Source organism: Odontomachus brunneus, unplaced genomic scaffold (genome assembly GCF_010583005.1).
Source record: "Odontomachus brunneus isolate Ranch 3 - 2012 unplaced genomic scaffold, Obru_v1 Obru_scaffold_069, whole genome shotgun sequence".
Lineage (NCBI taxonomy): Eukaryota > Metazoa > Arthropoda > Insecta > Hymenoptera > Formicidae > Odontomachus > Odontomachus brunneus.
This window is the reverse complement of record NW_022639519.1, coordinates 353,977-371,070: the sequence shown is the minus strand read 5'-3', so window position 1 is coordinate 371,070 and position 17,094 is coordinate 353,977. Positions and strand designations below refer to the sequence as shown.

General features: G+C 40.8%; 3 protein-coding genes across 7 annotated transcripts; 1 reads left to right on the top strand and 2 right to left on the bottom strand.

Annotated features, from left to right (window-relative positions):
* Positions 1 to 286: 286 nt before the first annotated feature.
* On the bottom strand, positions 287 to 7,960 carry LOC116846753 ((E3-independent) E2 ubiquitin-conjugating enzyme UBE2O). 2 transcript variants are annotated; one of them, XM_032821000.1, is made up of 8 exons: positions 7,697 to 7,960; positions 7,283 to 7,456; positions 7,030 to 7,215; positions 6,029 to 6,691; positions 5,738 to 5,948; positions 5,353 to 5,536; positions 3,061 to 5,084; positions 287 to 2,970 (listed from the first exon to the last, which is right to left on the bottom strand). In XM_032821000.1, exons 1-8 carry the CDS (start codon positions 7,925 to 7,927, stop codon positions 2,585 to 2,587), a joined length of 4,059 nt encoding a protein of 1,352 aa, XP_032676891.1. In that variant the 5' UTR covers positions 7,928 to 7,960; the 3' UTR covers positions 287 to 2,584. The 2 variants fall into 2 exon arrangements, with proteins under 2 accessions (XP_032676891.1, XP_032676892.1); XM_032821001.1 differs by having other exon boundaries at positions 7,057 to 7,215.
* Positions 7,961 to 8,950: 990 nt separating this feature from the next.
* LOC116846755 lies at positions 8,951 to 12,808 on the bottom strand. Its single transcript, XM_032821007.1, has 9 exons — positions 12,667 to 12,808; positions 11,973 to 12,159; positions 11,757 to 11,892; positions 11,435 to 11,652; positions 11,303 to 11,363; positions 11,076 to 11,204; positions 10,249 to 10,584; positions 10,086 to 10,168; positions 8,951 to 9,240 (listed from the first exon to the last, which is right to left on the bottom strand). Exons 1-9 carry the CDS (start codon positions 12,701 to 12,703, stop codon positions 9,114 to 9,116), a joined length of 1,314 nt encoding a protein of 437 aa, XP_032676898.1. The 5' UTR covers positions 12,704 to 12,808; the 3' UTR covers positions 8,951 to 9,113.
* On the top strand, positions 12,805 to 17,088 carry LOC116846756 (galactokinase-like). 4 transcript variants are annotated; one of them, XM_032821008.1, is made up of 8 exons: positions 12,805 to 12,956; positions 14,334 to 14,407; positions 14,498 to 14,694; positions 15,527 to 15,713; positions 15,821 to 15,963; positions 16,047 to 16,344; positions 16,471 to 16,792; positions 16,881 to 17,088. In XM_032821008.1, the coding sequence occupies exons 3-8, from the start codon at positions 14,533 to 14,535 to the stop codon at positions 16,948 to 16,950; spliced, it is 1,182 nt and encodes a 393-aa protein (XP_032676899.1). In that variant the 5' UTR covers positions 12,805 to 12,956; positions 14,334 to 14,407; positions 14,498 to 14,532; the 3' UTR covers positions 16,951 to 17,088. The 4 variants fall into 4 exon arrangements, with proteins under 4 accessions (XP_032676899.1, XP_032676901.1, XP_032676903.1 ...); XM_032821010.1 differs by having other exon boundaries at positions 12,815 to 12,960; XM_032821012.1 differs by lacking the exon at positions 12,805 to 12,956 and adding an exon at positions 14,046 to 14,064.
* The last annotated feature ends 6 nt before the right edge of the window (positions 17,089 to 17,094 follow it).

Genomic DNA, 17,094 nt, shown 5'->3' with positions numbered 1-17,094 from the left:
TTATTCTTTTAACTTCATCAATAATTACCCACGTACCATTAACTTAATTAATCATTACCACACACATATCATTAATTTATTTAATAATTTCCACATATGCAACGTCATCTAAGAAGTTTCTGCCGTTCTCACATTCGATTATATGATTTAATAATTTTTCCTAATGATTTTGTCATCATGTCGTATAATTTTATAAATTTGCATGCTACGAACAATTGAAATAATGGGATAGAGGAAGTCATGAGGGTGCAACGTCAACACGTAGCAGAATACATCTCGATGTCCGTTGATCCTGTAATGTCTTTTTATTGATCCAAAAATCAAAGAGACCGAGTTACATCTGTAGTAAACCATTATCATGAAATCGTTGCAATTTCGGCCGAATCCGTGCGCCAGACGCAGTTGTACAATGACGCAGTTGTACAAACGCGAGTGTGTCAGAGGTCGAGCTCGAGAAACATTCCGAACTGAAGATTCGCAGACGCGAAGAAACGACGACGATTTCGCTCGTGGTAAAATGAAACAATCTCAAAATGATAATGACAATGACAATGAGCGAAAGAGCGAAAGGCGGGGAACGGGGGCGGAACGGCGGGGGTAGGGGCAGCAGGGCGTAGGAAGCAGGAAGAACAGTCTCGAACGAATGTTGGAAGGAAAAAAACAAAACGATACAAACAAAAATTAAACAAGCGTCTGCTGCATACAGGACTTCGTATCACGACTAGAATACGTATATCGCGCTTTTCTTTTTGTTCTTTTCTTTCCCGACAGCTACGTACTCTCTCGACATTAGCTGACACATCGACGACAAGATTGCGGAATAAATTAGCGAGTTTTAATCCTTTGCACGTACACTTTCTCCCTTCTCGGCTTCTTTGCGATTCTTACTCTTTTTTTCACAGGGGATGCGTGAATGTTAAACAAAGCTGCAAAAATACACGATTTCTTGCAAACACGATTGCATATCGTGATCGATATGAAATAGAGAGCTAACGTCTACACAATCGCTTTTGATGTGCGTTTTCTTTTCTCTCCAATCGACTTTTATTTAATATCGCGTATCGCTTTACTGTTAATCGCCGACCGAATCACTACACGCCTTTCTTTATCCGAATATTTTCGATAAATTTTCCCTTTTTTTAATCCCGCTAACTTCTCCAACGTATATGTAAATACGTGTAACATATAACACATACATGTGTATTAGAGACGAAATAAATAAATATAATACTGTACTCCACTTTTACGGTGCACCATAAATATTAATGCTCTAAATAATAATAACAATAATGATAATAGTAAATAATAATTATGAACGACACACTAAGTACAGAAATCAGTCCTAAACTCTTTCCCGAAAATTAACGTACACAAATGGAAGGAGAATATCGTGGAAATGCACAGAGACTCTCGGCAGAGGGAAGATTATGTTCGTGAATTTAAAATACGCTTCGCTAAGTCGCCTCTACCTCTTTTTACGAGCTATCGCTAAGAAAATCCATAACACCTGGACAACCTAGCCATCAGTAGATCTCGCCTAGATACGGATTTCTTCTTATATTTGTGTTTGTTTCTAAAACTATCTGCCCTACCTTTTGCGATTAAAGTCACTTCAATAAGTTTTTCGCTTGAGAATATCGTAGTACGTTATGGATGGCATAATAACTTCAAGATACACATTCGACGGGAATGGTCATCATCGATCCATTATTTCGCCTCGACGACGTCATTACTCAAAGTTGCGGCCGTGAAAACGCGCTGAAAATTATCGACTATTTATTGTTTAACCGATGTATATCTCTTTAAAATCCTATTGCAAAGAATGTTTCCTCATTAAATCGACGTATTGCTACTGGTCTCTATCTTTCGCCGAGTTTCTTCCTTTCTTTACTCCCTTATTCTCTCTTTCTTTTCTTTCTTTTTTACAGGATGACGATCCCTCTTTTATACCTCCACGTTAAGTCTCATATACAGATTCTCTCTTTTCTCTTTCTCTTTTTTGCTCGTTAAATCGAAATTCAAACTAGCTTCTTATTTGTCATAGAGGCAATGTAATACCTTCATTTAGAAGTGCGCAACTAAATGCAAGGGGTATTACATAAATTTGTTCTTTTTCTCTCTTTCTTCTTCCTTTTTGGCGCTTAACGTCGATTTGACGCTTCACAGTCGGGTCTTTAACGGCTCGTCGTTCTCGACGGTATACGAAAAGTCGTGTGCGAATTGTAAGATTTGCAAAGTCGTTCGTTAATACGTGCCACTATGATCGCGCTTAACGTGTGTCCGCTATGTGTGGTTACTCTTAGAACAACAAGTGTAATCTCTAGCTGTGGAGAGCAACGACTGCCGGCATCTGTTCGGGAATCTTAGTTTCGCGTTGTGATTTGTTAAATGATATTATTATCGATAGATATATTATATATCGCGGGTGTACGTGTCAGCATTTGTCATCAGCATGTATATGTGTGTGTGTACGTGTATGATTGGAAAATTCCGCCCGAGATGAATTTATTGGAATATATTACCGAGTAGTCGTATAATTTATACGGGCTAAGCGTTTTGACTTAAGCTTACTTTTACCTTGTGGCTAGCTGGTGTTTTGGCTCGAAGTACTTGTTTTCGTTTCGCTCAGCGCGGCCGCGGAGCTATTCGTTGACGAGGATGACATCGTCGTTTCCTTATTAACGGATCGACTACTGCCGCTCGAGATCGGCTGCTTATTACTTTCCTGCGTATTGCTGCTGTTCCTGTCACAGACTGCCGCTTTATCGGCGACCTTGGACGTTTCTTGGCACTGTATGGCGGTATTGTTCGTTAACTGCTCGACGTTTTCACTTTCTTGCCACCCACGTGGCTTTTGTATTATATCCTCTTTAATGAGCACCTCCCTGAATGTTGCTAGAGTTTTGCGGAGAGTTATGCAGAAGCCCCTGGATGCCGGGATGAGCGGGAATTCTGGTAACATCTTCTCGTCTGTAAGATGGGAAAGAAAAGATTAATCGAGCCGTTCTTGTGACGTAATAATAATCCTTGCGTAACGAAACTAAAAAAGACCCGCCATACCAATGTTGGCGATCTCTTTAAATGTGGTGGGAGTAACCGGAGACAACGGATGCTGTTTGTTGTGCTGCTCGGATATTTCCATCCAATGTACCAGTCTCAGCAACAGCTTCTCAGAATGTTTCTTGAAGTGTATGATAATGATGTCCTTAAACACTGGCGGCGGGTGCAGCAGTAACTTGGTCTGTGCCTGCACCAGTTTCAGCACAACCATCTCGTTGTACATCCTCGAGTTCTCTCGCCCTTGCTGCGAGCCTTTTTGCTTCTCAAAACCTGCTTCGTTGAAATATGGCTCGCTCACGAGGATCAGACCCTGGATCGAGACGATCACCTGCAGCAGAGTGGACGAGGTCGTCCACATCTCCGTGCCACGTCCGGACCAGGTACCTAATAGACTCACGCACACCTTCCCGTCTTCATAAAGGTTCGGATTTAAGCGGTCGCTGCAGTACGAGATGTAGTGACAAAGAGGCGGCGCAGCCGGATAATCGGCTGACAACTGAAAGTCGAAAAGAAACAGTCCGTCCTCGTAGGGTGTTTTTTCGGGACCACGGAGCATGACGGAGTACAAATCAATACGATCCTCGAATCCCTTCACCCACACGCCCGGCGGCAACGAGCTCTTCAGTAGCTTTAGCTCCTTCGAGACCGTCCGGAAGAAGTTGGTTGGATCGGTGGGCTGGAACATAGTCAGTTTAAACTTGTGGCTGTCGGGCGCGGCTTCGTCTATGGAAAAACCTTCTCCTTCTATGTAAACCGGCGGTGGGATTTCGATGGAGCACTCGGACGGCTCGGCTACCATCTCGTTTGCACTTCGTTCTTCCTCCTGCTCTCCCTTCTGCTTCTTCCGCGGAGAACCAGAGCTCTTCTCCGCGTCTGATAATGACATCTTAGCTAGACCAAATCGCTTGGACACTTCACCGTGAGCCAACACAAGCTGTGCCTTGATGAGGTTGCACAACTTCACGCATACGTGCGACGCACCGACCGACTGAGAATACCCCAGATTCGTCGGCGGAGTTTTCTTCGACCGGGTCATCGTGTCCGCTTTCTCGGACGACACTGCGTCCGTTGCAGACGAACATTCCGGCACGTTGTTGACGTCCTCGCTCATGAGAAACTCACCGCTGGACTCGCTCGAGCCTGATTCCTTCTTCGAGTCCTCCGCAGAGTACAAGCCGGAGTCTTCGGGATTAGGATTGGCGTGTATGAACAATCGGTTGGCCGATTCTTCGCTGCTCTGCTTTTTCGCGATGTTGTCGACATTGGTAACGTTTTCGCTCTCCGACGTGTCCATAATCGTGGTGTCCTTTTCTGACTCGTTAGTTGAGCACTGATCATCGGCATTGCCTAAAATTTTCAAACTGTCTTTGTCCATAAACTCCTCCGGACACTCAGACTTGGGTGTGAAGAGTCGCGTCACTTGATCCGCCATACGCTGCGCGACATTTGCTCTGCCGCGTTCCCTCACTCGCTCGAGGAGTCCTTGGAAGTGACACTCGTGAAAGAACGAGGTTCCCATGAGTTTGTCCATGTAACGACAATCCTTGTAAACCTCGAGTAACTTCCTCATGACCTCGGTCGTCTGTAGCAACGGATTCTGCGTAAAGATTTCCTCTAATCTTGACATAGCGATTCGTGCTTTCTCGATGTGTGCCGCTAATTTTGGTTTTATGTTCTCTAATTCCGTTTGCTCAGTGCCGTCGTTATCGGCGATGAAACAGTCTTCCAATTCCGTCTCCCACGATGAATCAGAAGACACGTCGTCCCACAGCTCTCCCTCATCGCTGTCGTACTCGCTCACTTTGTATAAATCCTGCGGCCAACACATACTAATATGACCATCGACCCACCATACTTTCACTCGACCCTCTGGATAATTGTCCAGCACTTGACCAGCAGTACATCCGGCATCCTCGCCTTCGAAATTCGCTATTCGAATTACAAGAGTGCCGGGTCTATACTGGAAATCCGGATGATCCTTCAAATCGTAGACACTCACTTCGCGTTCCTCCAGGAAAGTCGGCCTGTAAGAAGTAGTTGGCGCAAATTTTATATATATATATATATATATATATATATATATATATATATATATATATATATTTGGTTCAATTTATTTATAACAATTTTATAACAAGTTATTCCTATATTATTTTTCTGAAAAGAATATTATATTTTCCCATTTATTTAATAATAGTAATAATTAGTTTCAAGAGATCGAAGTAAGAAACAAAATATAGATGATATATGAGAAAGAAGAAGAATTTGAGAAAATTATTTTTATGTACTTACTCTGGGTTTTGACTAGAAGTATAAGTTTTGAACCATTTAATCTTAGCTGTACGACCCTGATGATCGACACTTTGTACAACGCCGTACATTCTGGATTCCTCCTTTTGATCTACGACGAAATCACCTGGGAAAAATTCCTTATCATCCAGATGATGGATTGGATATAATTGTGTTGATGGTATACCTTAAAAAAAAAAAATGTCATTATACATATAAATATTTAATAATTTAAATGCTTCTTTCTCTCTCTCTTTCTTTCTTTATATTTATCGATGATATCACAAGTAAATCACGAATAATTCATTATTAAAATGGAAGTGAAATTGAACAAAACTTGTAATAAAATCAATGAATACGCATGCATGATAATTATTAATGTCAATACCAAATTCTACTGAGCCGTCTTGCCACACCACGTTAGCTTTCGTATTAGTGGACAATGTCTCTACGACTATCTTAGTCCCGGGAATTAACGGTACAGGCGATACTTTCTTTTTCGCTTTTCGCAACTTCTTTTTCTTAAGCACTTTTGTCATCAATGCAGGACCCTTCTTTTTCTTTCCCATTGATGACATGCTGGAACAGCCACTAGAGACCTATGGAATACACGAGTCATCATTACCGTCCTTACTTTCTTCCACTATCTGGAGAGAGAGAAAAGGAAAGAAGTGATTACCGAAGCGGTATCACTTTGAGAGCCGGTGGTGTCCTCGGTATCCCATTCGTCGGAGCTCTCGGCACGTTGGGCTTGAGGCGGCGGTAACAGGGTGTTGTTGCTCGTGGCGTCTTGCGTATTAATACTGATAGTTTGAGCATTCTCGTTCGTCGACCGTTGTTGCAACTCGGGCATTTTGTTTTTCTTCGGCTCTTTCTTGTCATCCGGCAGCTTCGTCACCGTGATAATCGGCCGCATTTTCCTCGGACTCTGCTTAGGAACTTGGAAGATATCTCTCTGCTGCTTTCGCCACTGTTCCCGAGTAATGACATTCTCGTTGCCTTTCAGAACGTAGAAGTTACGGTCCCCGACCTGCACTGTGGACGGCTCGAACACGTTCAATAGTTTCAGCTTCTTCAAGTCGTCGCCCTCGACCACAAATTTTGGTTGAGCTTGGTCGGACCAGGCGCCGTCTTTCGAGTACGCTCTGCATTGCCAATGCACACCCACCCAGTCGGTCTCCACTTTCTCCACAATCAGTTTGGTGATTTTCTGTGGCTTCAATTTCCTCTTTGCCTTCATCTCCTTTGTGCATTGGATCCATTGCGCCTCTTCCAGACAGTGAACTGGTCCCCACAAACTCTGTCCAGGATAGAATTCAGTGGAGTGTGGGAAATCGTTGTCCTGAAAGATAGACATTTGTCGGTTATATCGCAAAATTCTAAAGTAGTTTGCTTTTCTTACATAAGATAAAGGTACCAATATCTGGACACGTTCTTAAGACATGTTGCTAGGTATTGTTATTATCTTGGTCTTTAAATATATTTTAATATACTTTATGTGAATATATTTTAATGTACAACATAAAATTTATATATTATATATATGTGTGTGTGTGTGTGTGTGTGTGTGTATGTGTGTATATATATATATATATTCTCTATTAAAAATTTAATTATTCTTAAAACCAAAAAAAAAAAACATCTAGGATTAGATCCGTGATCAGAAATTAGTACTTTTACCTTAAATGATTGACTGTTCAATCTTACATTATCTCGTGTCTCTTCCAGTTGTCCTAATACATAGGAATTCATCTCGTTCACAACACAGTGAGAACCATCTGGAGTTACCAACCATAATTTGCAGTGTGTCATTCTAATGCCACCGACCCAAGAGTCCATACAAACTGCCATATCTGTTGCAAATTCCTACAAATGACAACTGCCTGTTTCAGTGTGCAACTGACACAACCATATGGACAAAATATTCACATACTTGCAGAGGAATCAGATCTTCACTTTTGATGTCTGTGAGAACCTGCTTAGTACCAATGACCTGTACACAAGCAGTTAGCTCAATATCCCTGCAATAACCCCTCTGTGTGTCTTTTCCCTTGATCATTCTGCGTACCACATCTCCAGGCATGAGCGTTCTGTCTGCCAGGTGAATCTAAAAGCAGGAAAGCATTGGCGGAGTGTAACCAGGGATCTTAATTCGAAATTTTAACGTATTTTGGGATCGCATGCGTGACGTGGAGTACGAAAGATGTCGCCTTTCGTGCTGTCAAGTTAAACAGCACGAAAACAGAGTGTGACGTTATGGACGTACATTACGAACGGACGTCGCTGAGGATCGATCTTACTGCAGTGGAAACGGAGAACGATCGCGAAGTAATACGTGTTCGTATACCTTTTTGTAATTGACTAACTCCTCGATACCGGACGGGTGCCAGATCATACGGATCTCGCCCTTCTTGCGCTTCGGCATGCTCTCTTCGCTGTCAGTGCTTTCCTCGGACATGTCATGGTCGTCGTTCTCCATGACGATGCCGAAAACGACATTGCCTCGCTTGTCCACACGATACACGACATCCTCGTAAAAGTACTGATTCTCCGGCGCAATGTTCGCCGCGGCAGCCATCTTTCCTCTGATCGTTGTCCTAGCCTCGCTCACCCGCTCAGGGGCCAAGCCCGCCTGCCCCGCCACCCTGGTCAAGGAGTCCGCGAGAGACAGAGAGGGAGAATCGAATTGCGCCGAGCACTACCGAGCCGAGACGACGACGACAACGACGGCGACCGCGACGACGGCGACGGCGACCGCGACGGCGACGACGATGACAGGAAGTTACACCCCGCGTAACGCACGCACATCACACTCGACGAATACGAGGTTCGTGCGTTTCGATGCACTTCTTTGCATCTTTGATATGAGAAATATATCTGCACTTTTAACTTTTGCGATAACCTCTATGTGAATATGCATATAAATCGAAAATAATGATAGAAAAATTATCTACAAGTTGCTAAGTAATTTTTTTACAATGACACAGTGGATATTACAAAAATTTGGAATATATATATAAATTGCTATTCAAATCTTTGGCAAAAGTACAACACAGTAAAATTTATATATTTGTTATGTCACTGATGAGCCATCGCGGTAGTGATGGCAACTATCGCCATCTATCAAGATATATATGTGCTACAATAGGATTTCTGCTCTTATCATCTAGGTTTGGACTCCCCGGGTAATTCCTTTAACGTAGTACAGAACTGCAACTTCAGGGAGAATTCACATCTTGGCAAAAAATAGAAAGACAGAAGCCAATTAGAACTCGCATCAATAGAAAGTGTCAAACTATCGTTTATCAGTGCGAGTTTTTATTGGCTTCTGCCTTTCTTTTTACTAAGATGAAAATTCTCCCTAACTTAACCCCACGACGCATCTACTTGATCGTATCTTGACATTTATCCCAATATAGCTTCAACTTCAATTTTGGCTTCAGGCTTTCCTTGGAATTCCGTCAACGCTAATATATTATCTCAATATCGCGTTGTAGTCAGACGTTGAGATATCGATCTGGTTTCAGATATAATTTGAACGCTTTATTCAAATAAAGACTCATCGGCGAGTCTCGAAAGAATCAAATTGTGAGTTAATGAATATTCTGTGAACCATAATTTTTATGGTTTTATTGGGGGAAAATTTTATGATCACAGATACGGGAACTATATTATTAATAAGCAGCACACGGAGGAGATACAAAAGTAGGAACATCTATCCCTTCCGTATGCATCTCTAAATCTATATTCGCGTCATGCATTGTTTATACTGCAAAGTGCGTGCGCTGAAATCCTTGTCCCAGACTTTGCAGTATCTGTTGGACCTCGCTCTCGTTTCGATGGTGAAAGATGTAGGCGTCGAATTTTGTTGCCACGTTACAATTCGTTTCCCTAAAAAGAATGAAATGTTGTCGATCATGCGAGTTCGATTTAATACAATCTATTCTAAAAAAGAATTCATATTTTGACAGAAAAGCAAAAAGGCAGAAACCAATCAAAACTCGTACACTCAGTTGCGTTGATGCTATACCATTCCCCAGATCAATAGTCACTAAAAAGTTTTGACCAGCTGTTTCTAGCTGATCGTTTTTCATGACTGTTGATTCACCTGGCAAGCGGGAATGTGTCAAAATAGAAGTGACATTTTGACAGCTTGACGTTTCATATATACGTGTTTTTACCAGAAGGTTATCCGCTCACGTATAACGCGCAATCAGTAGAAGAAGAGTAAGAATGTTAAAAAAGATAAGTAAGAAGTTAATATACAAAATTATAATAAATTTATACACATACAGACACAAAGTCTCTGCTTTTAATATTTTCACGCGATTTGTTTTCAAATTATTCGTTATTAATAAACATTCTACTTTATTCGAATAAAGTAAAAACTTCTTACTTATCTTTTTTAATCTTTAGGGAATGGTATAGCATCAATGTAACTAAGGCTGAAGTCCCATGGCATGTATTTTCCGCGTATCGCGCAAACGCGTAACCAATAAATTGTTTAATATTTCTGTTGGAACTTCTAAAAGAATAGAAAGATGTGATTGGTTACGCATTACGCGAAAATATGTGCCATGGGACTCCATCCTAAGTGTACTGATGGTTAGGTGGTAGTCGATAGTTTTTATTTTACCAAAAAATCACGTTTTCAGCGCAACTGACGATTGGTTTCTGTTTTCTTGTTTTTCTGCTAAGATGTGAATATTTCCTAATATTAATCTGATAGATCTCACCCTGCGATGAACGCGAAGTAATCTGGAATATTGGTGGTGCGTCCACATGACGAGATTTCCATGTAGCTTTGCTTGCATATTACCTGAAAACAAAAATGTTTCATCAGACTCGATATGCACATTTTAGCTATACAATTACTTTCAAGTAAGCTTATGACTGTACCTTATCGTCTGCCTCGCGTGCTACTTTAATCCCGATTTCTAGACACTCGAATCTCACAGGCACTTGTTTCGCTTCTCCGGACTTCAATAGGCTCCAAATGGCTTTCTCGATTTGCTTGACGTCGCCCTCTGCACCGATATACACGGTGCCACAGTACTTCACGCAGAATCCGCTACCTAGTGTCTTATTCTCTAATGTAGACGGCTGATTTACTGTGGTGGCTTCCACCTGGTCCGGTTGCGATATTTGTATTAAAGACTTCATGCTCTCGACGCCCGAACTTTTGATAAGATGAACTATCGGCTCGTAGAGTTCACGGGTCTTTTTGGTACGACACTAGAAACATATGGCAATGCATTAAATATATCATTCACATACATATACATACATCCTTTATATTATTAAAAAAATATATCAACATGTATCTCTTTTTTAAAGGAGAGAACAAGATAAATAAGAGCAAAATAAACTGCTCTTATTTGCCTTGTTTTTTCCTTTATGTTATTGTAACTGGAACTTTTGAGAGCTATAGATTTGATCTACAATGTGCTTTTTGGTTTCTATTACTTGTTCTCTATCTTTTTCTGACTTAAGACTTAAAGTTTAGCTTCCTGTTTCTTTTTCTTTATCTTTTTCTGACTCACACCTTAAGTCTTAAACTAAAAAAAAGACAGAGAACAAGAAACAGGAAGCACATAATACATTGTAGATTAGGCTTGAGTCAGAAAGAGAAAAAAAAGCAAAGAGCACATTGCAGATCAGACTTTAAAGTCTTTTATTATATCTTTTTTTATTGTCCATCTATCTTGTTATATAAAAATATATACCTTGATGATATGTAACATTATCGGTTGCCCACTAGCCTTCCTCATAATCTTACGTAGCTTGCCTTTACTGTCGCCAGTGATGATACTTTCGTTTATCTCGTCCAGTACATCTCCTATCTCGACTTTATTCTGTTTTATATGTGGCATGTAAAAAATTACCAAGTTGTGTGAAATCGCCTTTTTATGAATTCTGCTACGTTACACTAGGTACTTTGGACTTTTCTTACGTCTTCGGCGGCTACCGACTTCTCGTCGACGTTGATGATCAACGCTTTCTCGTTGGTGAAACTGTAAAGCAGTGGTGAGTTAGATTTATTAAATAGATCCCTTCATTCTCTTTCGTCGAGATCAATACTCACCATACAGAGATGCCCAAGTTCTTGCAAGGTACCAGTTGCAGAGCTACGCATTTTGGCATCTGCCATGTATCGTCCAAGAACGTCGCGTTTCGCAAGTTCAATTTGAAATTCAATTTGCTGCATTGCAGCAGAACAGACAGCAGTATCTCCCGTAGAATGTCATCTCCCAGGATACTCTTCAAGTCGTAAAACTCGGTAGCTAAAGTTGGAATCCGGGTCTGAGAACACAATTACAGGTTTTTGTAATTAGCATTGTACTGAAAAGTTTCATGAATTCTGATAGAGACATATTGAATGCATTTTGCTGTAACAGAGGTCTTACCAATATTTCTACTGGCATGTGAAGACATTTTCGCACTAAACATATCCTTATTAGAAGACGAAGTCGTCCAGTAAATGTGTGCACTTTTGGATTCTGCTTTGTTTGCTCCACTACTAAAGATAACGTGTTGTAGGAACTGCAAATCACATCGACATTAAATATATAAAATTGAATCATAAATTTCTGATATTCAATGAAAATGGACAGATGTTTCACCTGTAATTCTTCTCAGCAACATGCTCTAACCAATGCCATGCACTAGATTCCTTCAGGTATCCAATGCTACTGAGACAAGGCAGTAAACCTTTTTGCAAGCAGTTCTCCAAGCATTTGCAAAAGTGACACAAGTCCTCGTTTTCATCAGTGATCTCCTTAGCATGTTCTATCAGCTTTCGAGTCCATCCTAAAATGTATACAATATATATGAGTTCATTTACATATACTTTGCAATTATATTTGTTGTAAGAATAAAGTTAAGAAGACAAATAGCATCTCATTATTCTAATTTAAAGGATGCTCTCTATTTTCTTAAATTGATAAAGATAAAGATTGATTTAACATTAACACGATAATGATCTTCTAAAGTTTATCAATACAAAATATTAAGCAATGGAATACATAGTTTAATATTAATTTCAATATTTATGCATTCATTCCAACATTATTACTAATTGCAAAGTGAATTTCATCTGATAATACAATTTAATTAAATTGCGACATTAGACTTGTGTAGATTTCTCTTTAACGATTACAAAAATCGACATACTATAAATTGATATTTTATACAACAGTAAATTTTAAGGGTCATGCGTGTAGTACAATAAATATAATTGCACGAAAGAGAAGAGAGAAAGAATCATAAATTCTCGCGTACGTTTAACGCGACTAACCTGCTCAATTGGGAGATTACCTTTCAGCTCTTTGATGAGAGGATCCGAGACCGACATGGCATATTCTCCGAGGTAGTTTGCCGTTAAATCGCCCGCAGCGCGTCCATAATATATCCTCGTCGGAATTGAGTTTATCGCCGTAACCTGACTTACGCGTCTTGTCAGCCGAGTCTTGTCAACGGAAACACCTGCATCGTGCTAGTAACGACGGTGGCGGTGGAAACGGTGGTCGGCGGCAGTGGTGGTGGTGGTGGTGGTCGGAATCGCGCTCACTCTGCGAATCGAACGTCGCCTGGCGAGCCAGCAGATAGTAGGTATATCTTATCATGTATGCATGTGGTAGTAGATAAAAGAACCGTGACTTAATTGCAATGAAATTACCAACGCGATGAACGATTATACGAAAAAAATCGCAGTAATCTTTTAATTATGATTGAGAAAGTTATTTGTGACTTTATATAACATTTCTTAAAGAGTTTGAGGACATTTAAACACATTTGGCATCTTTATATTTTTATGTCAGGAACTTATATGCTCAGAATTCGAGTTCTTTTATTGTAAAAATTTACTTTATGTTTTTTTTAACGTTCTTAGCTATTCATTATCTTGATTTATGATGTTAGAAGAGCGAGGAAATGTATGCCTAAAATTCCTACAAAGTATTTCGAAATAAAAAGATATATTCAAAAAATGACACGATTAAGCACATTTCTAAAATACTGCAAACACTTTTCTTTTGCTCTAACAATCAATAAATAACTGTAAAATTAACGTGGTGAAATAATGAGGAATGTAGATTAAAAAGAAAGTTGCTTATCACATTAATTTTACAGTTACTTATTGATCGTTGGAGCAGAAAGAAGGAGGTGGAGGTGTTCGGAGTATCTTTCAGAAGTGTGTTTAAGCGATTGCAAGTATCACTTCTTGAATATATCTTTTTATTTCGACGTGTTTTGCAAGAATTTTCAGTATGCATTTCCTCGCTTCTGACGTCACCAGTCAAGAGTTAGCAGCGAGTAGACAGAAGCCTTAATTAATGCAAAGTAAACTTTAATTAATTCAAAGTAAAATACGTGCAACCTGTCATCGGAGATAGTACAGATTGTTACTCCAGGCGAGAAATAACTACATAATTGTTCAGTAAATCGCGAATATACTTAACTAATACGACTTATATCGCGACTATGCTCGCATTCTGATAATGAACATTTATCCTGACATTCGCGCGAGTAATTTTGTTTGAGAGTGTCGCATCAACAGTTATTGAAGTGCGTATTTCTTGTCGTAATCGCGCGGCGACGATAATAGCAAATATAAAAAAGCGCCTTGAACAAAAATAATAACAGTCATCTCTTGGATTCTTCTCCAATATAACTGCTCAGATAGCACAGAACATGCTGAGACGATTTTGCATGAATGTGCATAGAATATTTTAGGATATTCCCCAAAATACACTCGAGATGATTTTAAAACGTTCAGTGCTATTTTAGCGTTTGTTATCGTCTCATTTTGGATAGAAGAAAAAATCACGATAACGTCAAAATGATGTCAAGATGACGAGAAAATAACTCAAATATTCATTTTTTATTCACTCATTTGATTGTTTCTTCCTCATTTTGACGTTATCGTAATTTCCTGTTCTTCTTGGAACACAATACGTTAATAACACGCGCAATTGAATTTGCAGAGAAGGCGAAAGAGCTCTAAGGCGGATCACCGAGTTCAGTTCTCGCGCTGATAACGTCCTTGTTGACGACTTGCGTAAGGAGATTTACACTGGCATCAGTATCTTCGCGGTCGTTGAGCGCGGCGCTTATCAACCTCGCCGCGTAATCATCATTTCCGTTGTAGATCGCCCACGTGCGTGCTTAGAAACTCGAGTGCTCATGGCCGCACCAGTCTCAAATATAAACAATGTCAAGGCGAGAACGCTGCGGACCTTCACCGAGAAATTCGGCGAGTCGGCCGCCGTCTGCGTCTACGCGCCAGGACGCGTCAATCTCATTGGCGAGCATACGGATTACAACGAGGGCTTCGTGCTGCCGATGGTAATGTCAAGGGTGTCTTCCGTGCTTCTAGCAAGCTCTTTCAACAATTCTGTTTTTGTTCAAAAGAGATGACGTACAATTCGCGAAAGAAGAACTTGGGACGGAATTCTATCTGCGATTTTATGTCCGGTATTATACGAGAGACATTAAGAAATTTATATATAGATGCATACGCAGACATCCGCAAACGTAATTGTGATTCTTTCGAATTCTTCTTCACAAACAGAATTCTGTTTCGAAGTCTGACGCGCATTATGAATCATCTGAGGCGTGAATTACTCGCGCAGATTGTTATTAATCGTGCGTAAATTATGTACTTCAACTTTATTGCGCGCATAAATTATTAGAAAGTAGAAGCGTTCTATGTCTGGTGCACGCATTGAAGACCATTTATCGCTCGAGTTCGGATAGACGATCGGGGTGTCACAGCCGTGTGACGTCCCTGCATGTCTCTTACACGTTGAACCACCGCTTATATAATCGAAGAATGCAAGTAAGATTCGTCTGACGAACATTCGTCTAGCGCGCCAACTTTGATGTTGGTCGAACGCCACTTATGAGATAGCATATTGATTGCGATATTCTTAAACGATTTTTATTAAGCGATTAATTTTTTTAAACGCTTACTAATTGTAATGATAGAAATTGTATTGTTGCGTTGAAAATTGTCATTTATTTGCGCTTGTGTATTCCGTGTGCGGTAGTAATCTTCACTCACAATTTTTAAGATTATTTATGATACGAGAGCTTTGTCGTGATGTTAATAACTTATCACTCATAGACAATAATAACTCATCAGTGATTAATATATTGAATTTCGAATTATTGTCAGGCATTACCAATGGTCACAGTGATCGCTGGAAAGTCGCACGGAGGACAAAAAACCAAAATAGTTTCCCTGAGCGACGCGGTCGGCGAAATCAATGAGTTTGAATTCGAAATGAGTAGTCGCGCCGACATAAAACCGGGAGTACCAAAGTGGGCGAACTATGTCAAAGGATGCATCGCCAATTTTATCTGTAAAAGTCATTCACGCTTCCAGAATCACATAAATAATAGAGAGTTTCAACTTTCCGTGCGATTATTTCAAAGCACATTTTGCGAATTGAGAAGAGATGTATTTCAGGCGATGTTCCTGCATTCAACGCCGTAATAGCGTCGAGTGTACCGGTGGGTGCCGGTCTCAGCAGCTCAGCGGCTTTGGAAGTAGCGACTTACACGTTTCTAGAGGCGTTGAGCGGCAAGAAATCAGAGAAACCGGAAGAGAAGGTAATCAAGACTTTTTGCTCGGGGAAGACAATTACACAGCTCACATACGTTTAGATACGACGCGAGGAAAAATAAATCCGTAGGTTTTGGCGTGCCAAAAGGCGGAACACGATTTCGCCGGAGTGCCGTGCGGTATAATGGATCAGTTTATTTCGGTCATGGGTAAGGAGGGCTGCGCCCTTCTATTAGATTGCCGAGATCTCGCGATCAAACAGATACCTATGCAGCACATGGACGACTATATTTTCCTTATAACTAACTCGAACGCGCCGCACAAGCTGAGCTCGAGCGCCTACTGCGAACGTCGAGACTGTTGCTACGAAGCCGCGCGGATGTTAGGCAAAAAGAGCTTGAGGGATGCGGATATGAGCGATATCCGAGGTAATAGTCGCTCTTTAAATTCTATAAAATAAGAAATACATGTATCTGGATGTTCAGTCAAAAAAGGATTCGGTGGCGCGCGAGAAAAATTGATTGAACATTTTCGATAAGAATCTACTTTTGCAGCATTAATATCGCAGAAGGTGTCCGATCGCGTTGTGAGGAGAGCTCGTCACGTAGTCACGGAGATTCAACGGACCCTGAACGCCGCGGAAGCACTCGAGCAAGGCGACTTCGAGCGATTCGGCCAGCTGATGAACGAAAGCCACGACTCGCTGCGCGACGATTACGAAGTCTCGTCCACGGAGCTCGATTCGCTGGTGTCAGCAGCCAGAGAAGTGAATGGCGTTTTAGGTAGCCGTTTGACGGGCGCGGGCTTTGGCGGCTGCACCGTTACTTTGTTGAAGAAAAACGCGGTCGACAAGGCAATTCAACATATGAGGACGAAGTTAGTATAGTTTTTCGTGGTCTATGTCATGTTAAGCACTCGGTTAAATTTACTCTATACAGATACTGTTAATTACTTTTCTTCGTAGGTACACCGGCACACCTACGTTCTACATAGCGACGCCGACCGGAGGTGCTCGGGAAATCAACGTAAATTAGTGTTGCTGTTAACGCCTTAAACATACATGCACGCAGATCGACGTAATTGCCTTAATACTCGTATCAATATTCCGTTCTGATCATATATTATGCTAAAGCCTGATTAACCGATTTTTTGTTTTAATCTATTTTCAATTGCATGCG